Source organism: Salmo salar, chromosome 29 (assembly GCF_965601325.2).
Source record: "Salmo salar chromosome 29, fSalSal1, whole genome shotgun sequence".
In the NCBI taxonomy this organism is placed as follows: Eukaryota; Metazoa; Chordata; class Actinopteri; order Salmoniformes; family Salmonidae; genus Salmo; species Salmo salar.
In genome coordinates this window covers 30867021-30885000 of record NC_138319.1, presented here as the reverse complement: position 1 = coordinate 30885000, position 17980 = coordinate 30867021, and the positions used below count along the sequence as shown (strand labels likewise).

Below are 17980 nucleotides of genomic sequence, written 5' to 3'. Positions count from 1 at the left end.
CTCCCTTCACCTCATCTTTCCTCTCCTCACTTTGTCTCTCCTCACCTCGTCTCTCCGCACTTTGTCTCTCCTCTCCTCACATTGTCTCTCCTCACCTCATCTCTCCTCTCCTCACTTTGTCTCTCCTCTCCTCACCTCGTCTCTCCTCTCCTCACTTTGTCTCTCCTCTCCTCACTTTGTCTCTCCTCTCCTCACCTCGTCTCTCCTCACTTCGTCTCTCCTCACTTTGTCTCTCCTCACTTTGCCTCTCCTCTCCTCACTTCATCTCTCCTCACCTCATCTTTTCTCTCCTCACTTTGTCTCTCCTCACCTCGTCTCTCCTCTCCTCACTTTGTCTCTCCTCACTTCGTCTCTCCTCTCCTCACTTCGTCTCTCCTCACTTTGTCTCTCCTCTCCTCACTTCGTCTCTCCTCACTTTGTCTCTCCTTTCCTCACTTCATCTCTCCTCACCTCATCTTTCCTCTCCTCACTTCGTCTCTCCTCACTTTGTCTCTCCTCTCCTCACTTTGTCTCTCCTCTCCTCACTTCGTCTCTCTTCACCTCATCTTTCCTCTCCTCACTTTGTCTCTCCTCACCTCGTCTCTCCTCACTTTGTCTCTCCTCTCCTCACTTTGTCTCTCCTCTCCTCACTTTGTCTCTCCTCTCCTCACCTCGTCTCTCCTCACTTTGTCTCTCCTCTCCTCACTTTGTCTCTCCTCTCCTCACTTTGTCTCTCCTCTACTCACTTTGTCTCTCCTCACTTCGTCTCTCCTCACTTGGTCTCTCTTCACCTCATCTTTCCTCTCCTCACTTTGTCTCTCCTCACCTCGTCTCTCCGCACTTTGTCTCTCCTCTCCTCACATTGTCTCTCCTCACCTCATCTCTTCTCCTCACTTTGTCTCTCCTCTCCTCACCTCGTCTCTCCTCTCCTCACTTTGTCTCTCCTCTCCTCACTTTGTCTCTCCTCTCCTCACCTTGTCTCTCCTCACTTCGTCTCTCCTCACTTTGTCTCTCCTCACTTTGCCTCTCCTCTCCTCACTTCATCTCTCCTCACCTCATCTTTTCTCTCCTCACTTCGTCTCTCCTCACCTCATCTTTCCTCTCCTCACTTTGTCTCTCCTCACTTTGTCTCTCCTCTCCTCACTTTGTCTCTCCTCTCCTCACTTTGTCTCTCCTCACTTCGTCTCTCCTTACTTTGTCTCTCCTCTCCTCACTTCGTCTCTCCTCACCTCATCTCTCCTCTCCTCACTTTGTCTCTCCTCTCCTCACCTCGTCTCTCCTCTCCTCGCTTTGTCTCTCCTCACTTCGTCTCTCCTCACTTTGTCTCTCCTCACTTTGTCTCTCCTCTCCTCACTTCGTCTCTCCTCACCTCATCTTTCCTCTCCTCACTTTGTCTCTCCTCACTTTGTCTCTCCTCTCCTCACTTTGTCTCTCCTCTCCTCACTTTGTCTCTCCTCACTTCGTCTCTCCTCACTTTGTCTCTCCTCTCCTCACTTCGTCTCTCCTCACCTCATCTCTCCTCTCCTCACTTTGTCTCTCCTCTCCTCACCTCGTCTCTCCTCTCCTCGCTTTGTCTCTCCTCTCCTCACTTTGTCTCTCCTCTCCTCACCTCGTCTCTCCTCTCCTCGCTTTGTCTCTCCTCTCCTCACTTTGTCTCTCCTCTCCTCACCTCGTCTCTCCTCTCCTCACTTTGTCTCTCGTCTCCTCACCTCATCTTTTCTCTCCTCACCTCGTCTCTCCTCACCTCGTCTCTCTCACTTCGTCTCTCCTCACTTCGTCTCTCCTCTTCTCCCTTTGTCTCTCCTCACTTTGTCTTTCCTCTCCTCACTTCGTCTCTCCTCATTTTGTCTCTCCTCTCCTCACCTTGTCTCTCCTCTCCTCACTTTGTCTCTCCTCTCCTCACTTCGTCTCTCCTCACTGTGTCTCTCCTCTCCTCTCCTCACCTCGTCTCTCCTCTCCTCACTTTGTCTTTCCTGTTCTCACTTTGTCTCTCCTCCCCTCTTTGTCTCTCCTCTTTGTCTTTCCTCTCCTCTTTGTCTCTCCTCTCCTCTTTGTCTCTCCTCTCCTCTTTGTCAGTACTATCAGGCTTTTCTTCCGTACGCTTATTCACATCCTTTCATTCTTCTAAGCACACTATATTTGTTTTGCTGTCTGCTCAGATAAAGGAAGAGAAATATCCTTTGTTCTTTTTTTCCTTCCTACATTTTCCATTTTAAACATGGTTTTTGCCCGACTAGATAACAGTGTGTCCCAGTTTACTGTGCTTCAGGTATCAACAGGTTAGCTGTCTGTACGAATCGAGAGCAAAGTCACTCAAATGATTCATTTCACTTTTGACCTTGACCATCATTCAAAAAGCATTCTCACAGAAATGTTAACAATCTCTCTGCTCTATTCTCCTCTCGCCTACAGCACTTGCAGAAGCAGGAGAGTGCGTGCGGCAGTGAACAGTGTGTGTACTACTGTGCCCTGTGTGACTACTCCACCAAGGCCTGTCTGAACCTGGTGCAGCACGCTCGCTCCCCGCGCCACCAGCAGAACGAGGGTCTGAGGAAGCTACAGCTCCACCAGCAGGGACTGGGAGGAGAGGAGGATGGCCTGAGTCTACACCAACTTTACCATGTAAAAGACTGCCCTAAACAACAAGGTAAGGCCAATGATTTATTAATGGTTTTATATGGCCTTTCTTGGATTTGAATTGCCTACAATTCAAATCTGGGACTTGCTGCTCTTACTCCTTGTTTCCCCCATCCCTTACCCAAACTCTACCCCCCACACCATGTACCCCTCCCTCCCTCTCTCCCTCACTCGCCTGAGTCAGCCCGTCCAGTCCACCTAATCTCCCCAGAATGAGCATGCTGTTCCCATTATGGTGCTACGCCTATATCCCCAACACACACACACACACACACACACACACACACACACACACACACACACACACACACACACACACACACACACACACACACACACACACACACACACAGACACAGACACAGACACAGACACACACACATGCCACCATCCCATATGCAGGGACATCCCATGCAGGCATGCAGGCAGACTTAAGAAACTCTACCTTTGGAAGATTCTCTCACACACACACAAACATACATACATACATACATACATACATACATACATACATACATACATACATACATACATACACACACACACACACACACACACACACACACACACACACACACACACACACACACACACACACACACACACACACACACACACACACACACACACACACACACACACACACACGTCTCTCCCTGGAGTGAGCCTTCATTTCCTTTCTCATGACCAAAGCAATTAAAAGCCCAGGGTCTAGGTTAACCCTAACTCTAAGACCAGAGTCTGGGTTAACCCTAACCCTAAGCCCAGAGTCTGGGTTAACCCTAACCTAACCCTAAGACCAGGGTCTGGGTTAACCCTAACCTAACCCTAAGACCAGAGTCTGGGTTAACCCTAACCCTAAGACCAGAGTCTGGGTTAACCCTAACCTAACCCTAAGACCAGGGTCTGGGTTAACCCTAACCCTAAGACCAGAGTCTGGGTTAACCCTAACCTAACCCTAAGGCCAGAGTCTGGGTTAACCCTAACCTAACTCTAAGACCAGGGTCTGCCAGACACTAATAAGTGTAGCAGCACTGTAAAACATTCGGAGACAAATAAAGATTAATGGTTTTCTTTGAGTCGGTTACGGTGTGGAGATGGGGGTTACGGTGTAGAGAGGGGGGTTACAGTGTAGAGAGGTGGGTTATGGTGTAGAGAGGTGGGTTACAGTGTAGAGAGGGGGGTTACAGTGTAGAGAGGTGGGTTACAGTGTGGAGACGGGGGTTACAGTGTAGAGAGGTGGGTTACAGTGTAGAGAGCTGCGTTACAGTGTAGAGAGGTGGGTATCAGTGTAGAGAGCTGGGTTACGGCGTAGAGAGGGGGGTATCAGTGTAGAGAGGTGGGTTACAGTGTAGAGAGGTGGGTATCAGTGTAGAGAGGTGGGTTACGGTGTAGAGAGGTGGGTTACGGTGTAGAGAGGGGGGTATCAGTGTAGAGAGGTGGGTTACAGTGTAGAGAGGTGGGTATCAGTGTAGAGAGGTGGGTTACAGTGTAGAGAGGTGGGTTACGGTGTAGAGAGGTGGATTATGGTGTAGAGAGGTGGATTACGGTGTAGAAAGGTGGGTTACAGTGTAGAGAGTTGGGTTATGGTGTAGAGACGGTGGGTTACGGTGTGGAGAGGGGGGTTACTGTGTGGAGAGGGGGGTTACTGTGTGGAGAGGGGGGTTACGGTGTGGAGATGGGGGTTACGGTGTGGAGAGGGGGGTTACTGTGTGGAGACGGGGGTTACGGTGTGGAGAGGGGGGTTACTGTGTGGAGACGGGGGTTACGGTGTGGAGAGGTGGGTTCCAGTGTAGAGAGGTGGGTATCAGTGTAGAGAGGTGGATTACGGTATAGAGAGTTGGGTTATGGTGTAGAGACGGTGGGTTATGGTGTAGAGAAGGCTGTTACGGTGTAGAGACGGGTTTGCGGTGTTGCGACGGGGGTTACGATGTAGAGACGGGGGTTACAGTGTTGAGACGGGGGTTACAGTGTTGAGACGGGGGTTGCGGTGTAGAGACGGGGGTTACAGTGTTGAGACGGGGGTTACAGTGTAGAGACGGGGTTACGATGTAGAGACGGGGGTTACAGTGTTGAGACGGGGGTTACAGTGTTGAGACGGGGGTTACGGTGTAGAGACGGGGTTACGGTGTGGAGACGGGGGTTGCGGTGTAGAGACGATGGGTTACATTTATATTACATTTACGTCATTTAGCTACGGTGTAGAGACGGGGTTACGGTGTGGAGACGGGGTTGCGGTGTAGAGACGGGGTTACGGTGTAGAGACGGGGGTTGCGGTGTAGAGACGGGGTTGCGGTGTAGAGACGGGGGTTGCGGTGTAGAGACGGGGGTTACGGTGTAGAGACGGGGGTTGCGGTGTAGAGACGGGGGTTACGGTGTAGAGACGGGGGTTACGGTGTAGAGACGGGGGTTACGGTGTAGAGACGGGGTTGCGGTGTGGAGAAGGGGGTTACAGTGTAGAGACGGGGTTGCGGTGTGGAGACGGGGGTTACGGTGTAGAGACGGGGGTTACGGTGTAGAGACGGGGGTTACGGTGTAGAGACGGGGTTGCGGTGTGGAGAAGGGGGTTGCGGTGTAGAGACGGGGGTTATGGTGTAGAGACGGGGTTTACGGTGTAGAGACGGGGGTTACGGTGTAGAGACGGGGGTTACGGTGTAGAGACGGGGTTGCGGTGTGGAGAAGGGGGTTACGGTGTAGAGACGGGGTTGCGGTGTGGAGAATTGGGTTACGGTGTAGAGACGGGGGTTACGGTGTAGAGACGGGGTTGCGGTGTAGAGACGGGGGTTACGGTGTAGAGACGGGGTTACGGTGTAGAGACGGGGGTTGCGGTGTAGAGACGGGGGTTACGGTGTAGAGACGGGGGTTACAGTGTAGAGACAGGGGTTACGGTGTAGAGACGGGGGTTACGGTGTAGAGACGGGGTTAAGGTGTAGAGACGGGGTTACGGTGTAGAGACGGGGTTACGGTGTAGAGACGGGGGTTACGGTGTAGAGACGGGGTTAGGGTGTAGAGACGGGGTTGCGGTGTGGAGAAGGGGGTTACGGTGTAGAGACAGGGTTGCGGTGTGGAGAAGGGGGTTACGGTGTAGAGACGGGGGTTACGGTGTAGAGACGGGGTTACGGTGTAGAGACGGGGGTTACGGTGTAGAGACGGGGGTTACGGTGTAGAGACGGGGGTTACGGTGTAGAGACGGGGGTTGCGGTGTAGAGACGGGGGTTACGGTGTAGAGACGGGGGTTGCTTTGTAGAGACGGGGGTTACGGTGTAGAGACGGGGTTGCGGTGTGGAGAAGGGGGTTACGGTGTAGAGACGGGGTTGCGGTGTGGAGACGGGGGTTACGGTGTAGAGACGGGGTTGCGGTGTAGAGATGGGGGTTACGGTGTAGAGACGGGGGTTGCGGTGTAGAGACGGGGGTTAGGGTGTAGAGACGGGGTTGCGGTGTGGAGAAGGGGGTTAGGGTGTAGAGACGGGGTTGCGGTGTGGAGACGGGGGTTACGGTGTAGAGACGGGGTTCCGGTGTAGAGACGGGGGTTACGGTGTAGAGACGGAGGTTACGGTGTTGAGACGGGGTTAGGGTGTAGAGACGGGGTTGCGGTGTGGAGAAGGGGGTTAGGGTGTAGAGACGGGGTTGCGGTGTGGAGACGGGGGTTACGGTGTAGAGACGGGGTTCCGGTGTAGAGACGGGGGTTACGGTGTAGAGACGGAGGTTACGGTGTTGAGACGGGGTTACGGTGTTGAGACGGGGTTACGGTGTGGAGAAGGGGGTTACGGTGTAGAGACGGGGGTTACGGTGTGGAGAAGGGGTTACGGTGTAGGTTTTTGCTTTGCTTGACCTGTCGGGAGGGGGACGGCTAACATGTTTTGAATGGCATTCCAGCCACTATTAATGTATGTGTGTGTTAGACATTAATCTGTGCTCCCCAAAGTATCCTGTTTATTCACGGCCACGCAAACCAGATGTGAAAGCAGCTCTCCCTCTCTCTCTCCCTCTCTCTCTCTCTCTCTCTCTCTCTCTCTCTCTCTCTCTCTCTCTCTCTCTCCTCTCACCTCGCACACACAAAAGCACACATACACACCCACACACACAATACACACACACAATACACACACAGCCTTGACCATATGGAGAATAGAAGAGAGAGATAGCTGACATATTGAGAGAAGTAGGCCATCTACACGTTTGGTTTCAATTAGAAGTGGATCAAAGGTGATTCAGTAAAGTTCAGGGCCACAAGACAAGCCAGCTTAGATAAATCATTACTGTGCATTTTATCACACACCCCTATTCTCCCCCTCACTCTGCTAAAAGTCAAATTATGTCTCTCACTCGCACACACTCACACGTTCTCTCCACTCTCTCTCTGTTCCTGTCCTTTTCGGTCTCCGCCACAACTTACCATGCAAATCTTTTTGACATTTCAACCAGTGAACATAATGTTTTAAACCTGTCCAAAGTAATACTCCCCTTCTGTACCTTTTTCAAATGTTCCACTATTAAATACTCTGTCTTCTTTCTCAGTCAGTTGTATACCTCCATTCTCCTGCCACATAGTGAATTTCCACAAGGAAGTGTAGGGTTTGACTCAACGACCGGTACCCAAGCTCAGGCGCATTCTTGGATGCCCTGCTTTTGCCCACACTACATCATTTTTTGGGAACAACGATATTCTTTCATGAGGCCCCTAGTATAACATTTGAAGTGTTTCCTTTTACAGTATACAGGAGACGGTTGGAGAGAAGTATGGAGACTATTAATTTCAGACTTTTCAGAATATCTGAACTTTCTTTGCTATCGAGCCAGCATTGATTTTGTGATTTGACTGATCTATAGGGAACACATGGGATTTGATTCTATGATTACCTATAGGGAACACATGGGATTTGATTCTATCATTACCTATAGGGAACACATGGGATTTGATTCTATGATTACCTATAGGGAACACAGCTAGATAATTGTAGAGCCATTTGGGAATAGAAGATTGCTAATGTGCAGGACTTTACATGTGAGTGGATTTCATTAAATAAGTTTGATGCTGTTTTGACTGTGTAATTGCTAGGAGATGTTCTATTTGTAGGTGGGGCTGGAAGGTAGACTAGGGTCACTGCAGCAGAGATAATAGTATTTATCTCTCTCTCCCTTTCCCTGTGACTTCTCAGGAAGTTAGCGATGCAATAATCAAAACCTATTGCTTTATGTGTGTTTGTTTCCCTGAGCATCGCTTACTACCAGTTCTCCCTAGGTGATGGTAACTCCTCATGCCCTGCTCCAGTTGTCTCATCATTAACTTTAGCTGAATACCATACAACTAAGTGTGTGTGTGTGTGTGTGTGTGTGTGTGTGTGTGTGTGTGTGTGTGTGTGTGTGTGTGTGTGTGTGTGTGTGTGTGTGTGTGTGTGTGTGTGTGTGTGTGTGTGTGTGTGTGTGTGTGTGTGTGTGTGTGTGTGTGTGTGTGTGTGTGTGAATCAGCAGAGTTTAAGTAAATTGAGTTTATAAAGAATGTCAGTTTAGATCCCAGACAGTGAGAAGGAATTCTTCCACAACATGGCACACAGAGTTCAACCATTTTGTTATCTGCCTTTAAACCTCTGCCAAAAGTCATTAGTCCTAATTAGATTGTTTTTCCTCATTTGTATAACAGAGTTAGATGGTGATTAGAGCTGATGTGAACAAAATAACGTAGATCCAAGTGAAAGTACATGCTGTACAAATATGACTTGTTCTCAGTCAAGGTTTGTCCATCATCTACATAGTTTTATGATGAAACTAATGGAGGACAGAGAGTATTTGTGTTGGAAACAGTGACAGACTGTTATGTCAATGAGGAAAACAAGCTGTAGTGTTAAGCAGTAAGACATGAAGAAACTAAGACTGAAGCAAAGTGAAGTTAGTGTGCAGTAGTTGTGTCTGAGAGAGTATATATATCCCGTGTGTGTGTGTGTGTGTGTGTTGTGTGTGTGTGTGTGTGTGTGTGTGTGTGTGTGTGTGTGTGTGTGTGTGTGTGTGTGTGTGTGTGTGTGTGTGTGTGTGTGTGTGTGGTCCTACCCCCATTAGGCTGTATATGAACCAGACCAATCAGAAAGTTACTTTTCTCCACCCACCAGACCAATCAGAAAGAGACCTGTCTCCACCCACCAGACCAATCAGAAAGAGACCTGTCTCCACCCACCAGACCAATCAGAAAGAGACCTTTCTCCACCCACTTGACTAATCAGAAAGAGACCTGTCTCCACCCACCAGACCAATCAGAAAGAGACCTGTCTCCACCCACCAGACCAATCAGAAAGAGACCTGTCTCCACCCACCAGACCAATCAGAAAGAGACCTGTCTCCACCCACCAGACCAATCAGAAAGAGACCTGTCTCCACCCACCAGACCAATCAGAAAGAGACCTGTCTCCACCCACCAGACCAATCAGAAAGAGACCTGTCTCCACCCACCAGACCAATCAGAAAGAGACCTGTCTCATCCATCACTTTGTGTCTTCTGTTTTTCTCTCTGTCCTTCGTCCCTCGCTATAACAAAAGGAGATGGATCTTATGGAGGTAATTATTTCTGAGAGCTGTGGCTTTCATCCTCCTCCCTCCCATCCTCCTTCTCACCCTCCCTCCCTCCCTCCCACCCTCCCTCTCACCCTCCCTCCCTGCCTCCCACTCTCCTCACCCTCCCTCCCTCCCTGCCTCCCACACTCCGTCTCACCCTCCCTCCCTCCTTCCCTCCCCCCTCTCATCCTCCCTCCCTCCCTCCCTCCCTCCCTCCCTCCCTCCCTCCCTCCCTCCCTCCCTCCCTCCCTCCCTCCTTCCCTCCCCCCTCTCATCCTCCCTCCCTCCATCCCTCCCTCTCATCCTCCCTCCCTCCCACCCTCCCTCCCTCCCTCCCTCTCATCTTCCCTCCCTCCCTCCCTCCCTCCCTCCCTCCCTCCCTCCCTCCCTCCCTCCCTCCCTCCCTCTCACCCACCCTCCCTCCCTCCTACCCTCCCTCCCACACTCCCTCTCACCCTCCCTCCCACTCACCGACCCTCCCTCCCTCTCATCCTCCCTCCCTCCCACCCTCCTTCTCTCCCACCCTCCCTCCCTCCCTCGCATCCCACCCTCCGTCTCACCCTCCCTCCCTCCTTCCCTCCCCCCTCTCATCCTCCCTCCCACCCTCCCACTCTCCTCACCCTCCCTCCCTCCCTGCCTCCCACACTCCGTCTCACCATCCCTCCCTCCTTCCCTCCCCCCTCTCATCCTCCCTCCCTCCCTCCCTCCCTCCCTCCTTCCCTCCCCCCTCTCATCCTCCCTCCCTCCATCCCTCCCTCTCATCCTCCCTCCCTCCCACCCTCCCTCCCTCCCTCTCACCCTCTCATCTTCCCTCCCTCCGTCCCTCCCTCCCTCCCTCCCTCCCTCCCTCCCTCCCTCCCTCCCTCTCACCCTCTCACCCACCCTCCCTCCCTCCTACCCTCCCTCCCACACTCCCTCTCACCCTCCCTCCCTCCCACTCACCGACCCTCCCTCCCTCTCATCCTCCCTCCCTCCCACCCTCCTTCTCTCCCACCCTCCCTCCCTCCCTGCCTCCCACTCTCCTCACCCTCCCTCCCTCCCTGCCTCCCACACTCCGTCTCACCCTCCCTCCCTCCTTCCCTCCCCCCTCTCATCCTCCCTCCCTCCCTCCCTCCCTCCCTCCCTCCCTCCCTCCCTCCCTCCCTCCCTCCCTCCCTCCCTCCCTCCCTCTCATCCTCCCTCCCTCCATCCCTCCCTCTCATCCTCCCTCCCTCCCACTCACCCGCTCATCTTCCCTCCCTCCCTCCCTCCCTCCCTCCCTCCCTCCCTCCCTCCCTCCCTCCCTCTCACCCACCCTCCCTCCCTCCTACCCTCCCTCCCACACTCCCTCTCACCCTCCCTCCCACTCACCGACCCTCCCTCCCTCTCATCCTCCCTCCCTCCCACCCTCCTTCTCTCCCACCCTCCCTCCCTCCCTCGCATCCCACCCTCCGTCTCACCCTCCCTCCCTCCTTCCCTCCCCCCTCTCATCCTCCCTCCCACCCTCCCTCCCTCCCTCCCTCGCATCCTCCCTCCCACCCTCCCTCCCTCCCTCCTACCCTACCCTCCCTCCTACCCTCCCTCCCTCCCACCCTCCCTCTCACCCTCCCTCCCTCTCACCCACCCTCCCTCCCTCTCATCCTCCCTCCCTCCCTCCCACCCTCCTTCTCACCCTCCCTCCCTCCCACCCTCCGTCTCACCCTCCCTCCCTCCTTCCCCCCCTCTCATCCTCCCTCCCTCCCACCCTCCCTCCCTCGCATCCTCCCTCCCCCCTCCCTCCTTCTCACCCTCCCTCCCTCCCCCCTCTCATCCTCCCTCCCTCCATCCCTCCCTCTCATCCTCCCTCCCACCCTCCCTCCCTCCCTCTCACCCTCTCATCCTCCCACCCACCCTCCCTCCCTCCCTCCTACCCTCCCTCCCACCCTCCCTCTCACCCTCCCTCCCTCCCTCTCACCCACCCTCCCTCCCTCCCTCTCATCCTCCCTCCCTCCCTCTCACCCTCTCACCCACCCTCCCTCCCTCTCACCCTCTCACCCACCCTCCCTCCCACCCTCCCTCCCACCTTCCCTCTCACCCTCCCTCCCTCTCACCCACCCTCCCTCCCACCCTCCCTCCCATCCTCCCTCCCTCCCTCCCCCACTCCCTCCCTCCCTCCCTCCCTCCCTCCCTCCCTCCCTCCCTCCCTCCCTCCCTCCCTCCCTCCCTCCCTCCCTCCCTCCCTCCCTCTCAACCTCTCAACCTCTCACCCACCCTCCCTCCCACCCTCTCACCCTCCCTCTCACCCACCCTCCCTCCCTCCCACCCTCCCTCTCACCCTCCCTCCCACCCTCCCTCTCACCCTCCCTCCCACCCTCCCTCTCACCCTCCCTCCCATCCTCCCTCTCACCCGCCCTCCTACCCTCCCTCTCTCTCCCTCCCACCCTACCTCTCACCTCTCCTCTCCTGCCCCTTTGCCTTAAAGTGTTTGTGTGTGGGGGGGTTCGCCTTTCACTGACTTAGGGGGCTGAACAACACTTTAAATGCTTCTGTGTGTGCGCGTGTGTGTGTGCATGCGTGTCTGTGCGTGCTTGTCTGTGTGTGTGTGTGCATGTGTGTCTGTGCATGCTTGACTGTGTGTGTGTGCGTGCGTGTGTGTGCGTCTGTGTGTGTGTGTGTGTGTGTGTGTGTGTGTGTGTGTGTGTGTGTGTGTGTGTGTGTGTGTGTGTGTGTGTGCGTGCGTGCGTGCGTGCGTGCGTGTGTGTGCGTCTGTGTGTGTATGTCTGTGTGAGTGTGTGTTTCTCTGCCTATTCTTTGTCTTCTCTGAGTGACAAGGCTCCGGGAGGTTTGTATCTTGGTCAGATTAGTGCAGCCGTGCTAACCATTTCCATAACAGCTGTAGGCCAGTCGTGTGCCCTAATGGACACGGAGGACTGTGTGTGCATACGGTTTGCTGTTTAATTGTTTTTAAACCAAACATGCAGCCTCAGCTTATGCATTTGTTTGCTTTAACTCTTGAGTACAATCATCAAAATGATCCTGAAGTTTTTACTATGGCTAGCTCTTGTCTTTCTCCTCTTGTCTTTCTCCTCCTCCCTTTTTCTCCCTTTTTCTATTATTTTCTCCCTCCCTTTTTGGGAGCGATGGGGCGGTTTAGTAATTACAGAGGTTACTTTTCAGCATAACCTGCTCTGTCATACACTATATATACAACAGTATGTGGACACCCCTTCAAATGAGTTGATTCTGCTATTTCAGCCACACCCGTTGCTGACAGGTGTATAAAATCGAGCACACAGCCATGCAATCTTCACCTCTGTCCCTCTCTCTCCCACCCCTCTCTTTCTCCCGGCATCCCTCCCTCCCCCTCTCTCTCTCCCATCTCTCTCTCTCTCTTTCTCTATTTCCAGGGTTTGTCTCAGTAATCTGTGACCATTACAAGACCATATATGGAGAGTTAGTGGAGTGTGAGAAATGTGATACACACACAAATACAGCATGTTCACTCTGCTAGCCACGGGGGCTACGCTAATGCAGTGGCGGCCATTTTCTTTTGATTCATCAGACAAAGTCATAGGCACTGCCTGGCTAGCTGCTCTAGAGTAATAGAAGTCTATGAACTCCATAGAAGATGTTTTTTAAAGAAAAATATAGGACCTATGTGTATTTCCAGTCAGGAAAGTCCCTTTAACAGAACTGCGAGTGATGTATTCCCGGTATTGCGTAAGCTCTTTCCAAAGGAAAAACCTCATGTTGAGATCGACATAATCACTCTCTGGGGGATTTGATAGGTTTTATAGCTTTTATTGCCATGCAATTAAATGGAAACAATACCCCTCTATTTTAAATGATTTGTCAAATCAAAATAAGACGCTTTCGCTTGGGTATTATTATATTTTCAAGGAGCAATTTACCCACATTTCTCTAAACCATATTGTGGACGGCTGGCGAGGGAAACGATGTAGTCATTTTTGTTTAATTCCATCCAAGTGAATTATAATTACTTTGCGGTCTGTGTATATGTGTGTGTGTGTGTGAGTGTGTGTGTTTGTACAAAAAAATCTCTGTCTGTACTTCTGAAAAGGGCCATTTGACCATAAACTATTTTTGAATTGGTGTGTGGCAGCAGTATGGACCTAGCTGTTTGTTGGTCTTTGACAGAGTTTCTCTCATGGTAATAACAGTTAAATTGTTCCCTGATGTTCCAGTCAGAGGTTTTGTGCATGCTGACGTTTATAATTAGCTGCTGATTATCCAACATTAGCATAACGTTACCTGACTGACGTTCGACTGATTTACAGAATGAAGCCCTGTGCCCGGTGTGTGTGTGTGTGTGTGTGTGTGTGTGTGTGTGTGTGTGTGTGTGTGTGTGTGTGTGTGTGTGTGTGTGTGTGGGTTTAAGCCTGCTAACGTGTGTTTGCATACGAAACCGTTATTAAAACATGACTTGACCTCTTTGAGAGTACAAAGAACATTCACTGAGCTTTGTGGTTAATGAGAATTTTAAACTATGAAATTACAAATGTACACACAATGCGTTTGGTACATAAAACAATATCCAGTGTCAGTGACCATGAAGATAATAGTCAATGCATTGATATGAGGTCAAGGTAGAACAATGGTTACCTAGCAACACACACACACCAGTCTAAAGTAGTCCGAGCTGGTCTACTTTAGAGTCCATGAGTCCATCTGGTCTGAGCTGGTCTGAGTCCGAGCTGGTCTGAGTCCATCTCTCCTGTCTTTCATCTCTCTGCCCTCTCCTTCTGTTTCTCCTGTTTTTCATCTCTCTGCCCTCTCCTTCTGTCTCTCCTGTCTTTCACCTCTCTGCCCTCTCCTTCTGTCTCTCCTGTCTTTCACCTCTCTGCCCTCTCCTTCTTTTCTCCTGTCTTTCACCTCTCTGCCCTCTCCTTCTGTCTCTCCTGTCTTTCACCTCTCTGCCCTCTCTTTCTGTCTCTCCTGTTTTTCATCTCTCTGCCCTCTCCTGTTTCTCCTGTCTTTCACCTATCTGCCCTCTCCTTCTGTCTCTCCTGTTTTTCATCTCTCTGCCCTCTCCTTCTGTCTCTCCTGTTTTTCATCTCTCTGCCCTCTCCTTCTGTCTCTCCTGTTTTTCATCTCTCTGCCCTCTCCTTCTCTCTCCTCTTTCATCTCTCTGCCCTCTCCTTCTGTCTCTCCTCTTTCATGTCTCTGCCCTCTCCTTCTGTTTCTCCTCTTTCATCTCTCTGCCCTCTCCTTCTGCCTCTCCTCTTTCATCTCTCTGCCCTCTCCTTCTGTCTCTCCTGTCTTTCATCTCTCTGCCCTCTCCTTCTCTCTCTCCTCTTTCATCTTTCTGCCCTCTCCTTCTCTCTCTCCTCTTTCATCTCTCTGCCCTCTCCTTCTCTCTCCTCTTTCATCTCTCTGCCCTCTCCTTCTGTCTCTCCTCTTTCATCTCTCTGCCCTCTCCTTCTCTCTCCTCTTTCATCTCTCTGCCCTCTCCTTCTGTCTCTCCTCTTTCATCTCTCTGCCCTCTCCTTCTGTCTCTCCTGTCTTTCACCTCTCTGCCCTCTCCTTCTGTCTCTCCTGTCTTTCACCTCTCTGCCCTCTCCTTCTGTCTCTCCTGTTTTTCATCTCTCTGCCGTCTCCTTCTGTTTCTCCTGTCTTTCACCTATCTGCCCTCTTCTTCTGTCTCTCCTGTCTTTCACCCCTCTGCCCTCTCCTTCTTTCTCTCCTGTCTTTCATCTCTCTGCCCTCTCCTTCTGTTTCTCCTTTTTCATCTCTCTGCCCTCTCCTTCTGTTTCTCCTCTTTCACCTCTCTGCCCTCTCCTTCTGTTTCTCCTCTTTCACCTCTCTGCCCTCTCCTTCTGTTTCTCCTCTTTCACCTCTCTGCCCTCTCCTTCTGTTTCTCCTTTTTCATCGCTCTGCCCTCTCCTTCTGTTTCTCCTCTTTCACCTCTCTGCCCTCTCCTTCTGTTTCTCCTCTTTCATCTCTCTGCCCTCTCCTTCTGTCTCTCCTGTCTTTCATCTCTCTGCCCTCTCCTTCTGTTTCTCCTTTTTCACCTCTCTGCCCTCTCCTTCTGTTTCTCCTCTTTCACCTCTCTGCCCTCTCCTTCTGTTTCTCCTCTTTCACCTCTCTGCCCTCTCCTTCTGTTTCTCCTCTTTCATGTCTCTGCCCTCTCCTTCTGTTTCTCCTTTTTCATCTCTCTGCCCTCTCCTTCTGTTTCTCCTCTTTCACCTCTCTGCCCTCTCCTTCTGTTTCTCCTCTTTCACCTCTCTGCCCTCTCCTTCTGTTTCTCCTCATTCATGTCTCTGCCCTCTCCTTCTGTTTCTCCTCTTTCACCTCTCTGCCCTCTCCTTCTGTTTCTCCTCTTTCATCTCTCTGCCCTCTCCTTCTGTTTCTCCGTTGGTAGATTATCTCAGTGTAGGATGACATTGACATTCCTGGTATGTTTCTTCTCTACCTGTTTGATTAGTTCCTGTTCATTCTCAGTGTTTTTCCTCTATCTGTTTGATTGGCTCCTGTCTAGGGCTGGGCAATGTGGCCTAAAAATCATATCTCAATGGGCTATGCACGATATACACTGAGTGAACAAAATATTAGTAGCACCTTCCTAATATTGAATTGCACCCCCTTTTGCCCTCACAACAGCCTCAATTTGTCAGTGCATGGACTCTACAAGGGGTCAAAAGCATTCTACATTGCCGAATGCCCTTTGGGTGTTGGACCATTCTTGATACACATCAGAAACTGGTATGCGTGAAAAACCCAGCAGAGTTGCAGTTCTTGACACACTTAAACCGGTGCGCTTGACACCTACTACCAAACCTCGTTCCAGGGCAGTTAAATCTTTCGTCTTGCCCATTTACTCTTTAAAAAGCACGCATACACAATCCATGTCTAAATTGTCTCAAGTCTTAAAAATCCTTCTTTAACCTGTCTCCTCCCCTTTATCTACACTGATTGAAGTGGATTTAATAAGTGACATCAATAAGGGATCATAGCTTTCACCTGGATTCATCTGGTCAGTCTATGTCATGGAAAGAGCAGAGATTTGTAGACTCAGTGTATATTGTCTCTAAATATGCTTTGTTGTACAATTAAAGGTAAAATACACTGCATTTCAAACAGTCAGCAGTAATCTAATGAATTCAGGGCTTGTGAAATTATACGTAGGCTAAATATAAGCCTTCCACAATCATAAGACCCACTAATAATTTAATTATTTTATAAAAATAGTTTAACCTGCTTTTTTCACTTAATCACTGATCTGTCTGTCTATGGAATTGCTATTTTTTATTAAAGTTTAACCAGAACCATGCATACTGCACATTCACTAATAATGACCAACTTCTTGTAGCAGGCATTATAGAAAATGAACACAGGTCTCATCAACAATCTCTCAAGCACAAGCCCACGTGCTAGTGAGTAGCCAGCTAATCTTTGTATTTCAAGTTAAGCCAACTTCAATCTATTTGCTAAAAAGTTAGAACAGTTGAATTGTTATGAACGTACCCTCCTGTACCCACAATTCTAACCTAATTGTCTGTTTGAACAGACTCTCTCTGCAATAATTGTGTTTAACATGATTTTTGATTGACTGCCTAATCTCTGTACACCACACATACAATAATCTGTAAGGCCCCTCAGTCGAGCAGTGAATTTCTAACACAGATTCAACCACAAAGACCAGATTTTCCAATGCCTCACTAAGAAGGGCTCCTATTGGTAGATGATTAAAACCGAAGCAGACATTTAGTATCATTTTAGTATCTTTTCATTACACTTGTATCAATACACCCAGTAACTACAAAGATACAGGCGCTCTTCCTAACTCAGTTGCCGGAGAGGAAGGAAACCACTCAGGGATTTCACCATGAGGCCAATGGTGACTTTAAAACAGTTTAATGGCTGTGAAAGGAGAAAACTGAGGATGCATCAACAACATTGTAGTTACTCCACAATACTAACCTAAATGACGGAATGATAAGAAGTAAGTCTGTACATAATAAAAACATTCCATAACATGCATCCTGTTTTGCAACAAGGCACTAAAGTAATACTGCCCAAAATAATCAAATCAAATCAAATGTATTTATATAGCCCTTCTTACATCAGCTGATATCACAAAGTGCTGTACAGAAACCTAGCCTAAAACCCCAAACAGCAAGCAATGCAGGTGTAGAAGCACGGTGGCTAGGAAAAACTCCCTAGAAAGGCCAAAACCTAGGAAGAAACCTAGAGAGGAACCAGGCTATGAGGGGTGGCCAGTCCTCTTCTGGCTGTGCCGGGTGGAGATTATAACAGCACATGGGCTAGATGTTCAAATGTTCATAAATGACCAGCATTGTCAAATAATAATAATCATAGTAGTTGTCGAGGGTGCAACAAGTCAGTAACACAAGAGTAAGTGTCAGTTGGCTTTTTCATAGCCGATCTTTGAGAGTATCTCTACCGCTCCTGCTGTCTCTAGAGAGTTGAAAACAGCAGGTCTGGGACAGGTAGCACGTCCGGTGAATAGGTCAGGGTTCCAGCAGGTCTGGGACAACAGGTCTGGGACATGTAGCACGTCCGGTGAACAGGTCAGGGTTCCATAGCTGCAGGCAGAACAGTTGGAACTGGAGCAGTAGCACGGCCAGGTGAACTGGGGACAGCAAGGAGTCATCAAGCCAGGTAGTCCTGAGGCATGGTCCTAGGGCTCAGGTCCTCCGAGAGAAAGAAAGAAAGAAAGAAAGAAAGAAAAAGAGAGAATTAGAGAGAGCATATTTAAATTCACACAGGACACCGGAAAAGACAAGAGAAATACTCCAGATGTGACAGACTGACCCTAGCCCCCCGACACATAAACTACTGCAGCATAAATACTGGGGCTGAGACAGGAGGGGTCAGGAGA

At 50.6% G+C, this 17980-nt stretch overlaps 1 protein-coding gene across 3 annotated transcripts in view; it reads left to right on the top strand.

Annotated features, from left to right (window-relative positions):
- Positions 1-17980, top strand: part of LOC106590546 (zinc finger homeobox protein 4) — a 179073-nt gene that overhangs the window by 113206 nt on the left and 47887 nt on the right. For all 3 annotated transcript variants that reach the window (XM_014181654.3, XM_045710974.2, XM_014181653.3), the window contains exon 6: positions 2392-2626. In XM_014181654.3, the coding sequence (XP_014037129.3) occupies positions 2392-2626 (235 nt within the window). The remainder of the gene's footprint in view (positions 1-2391; positions 2627-17980) is intronic.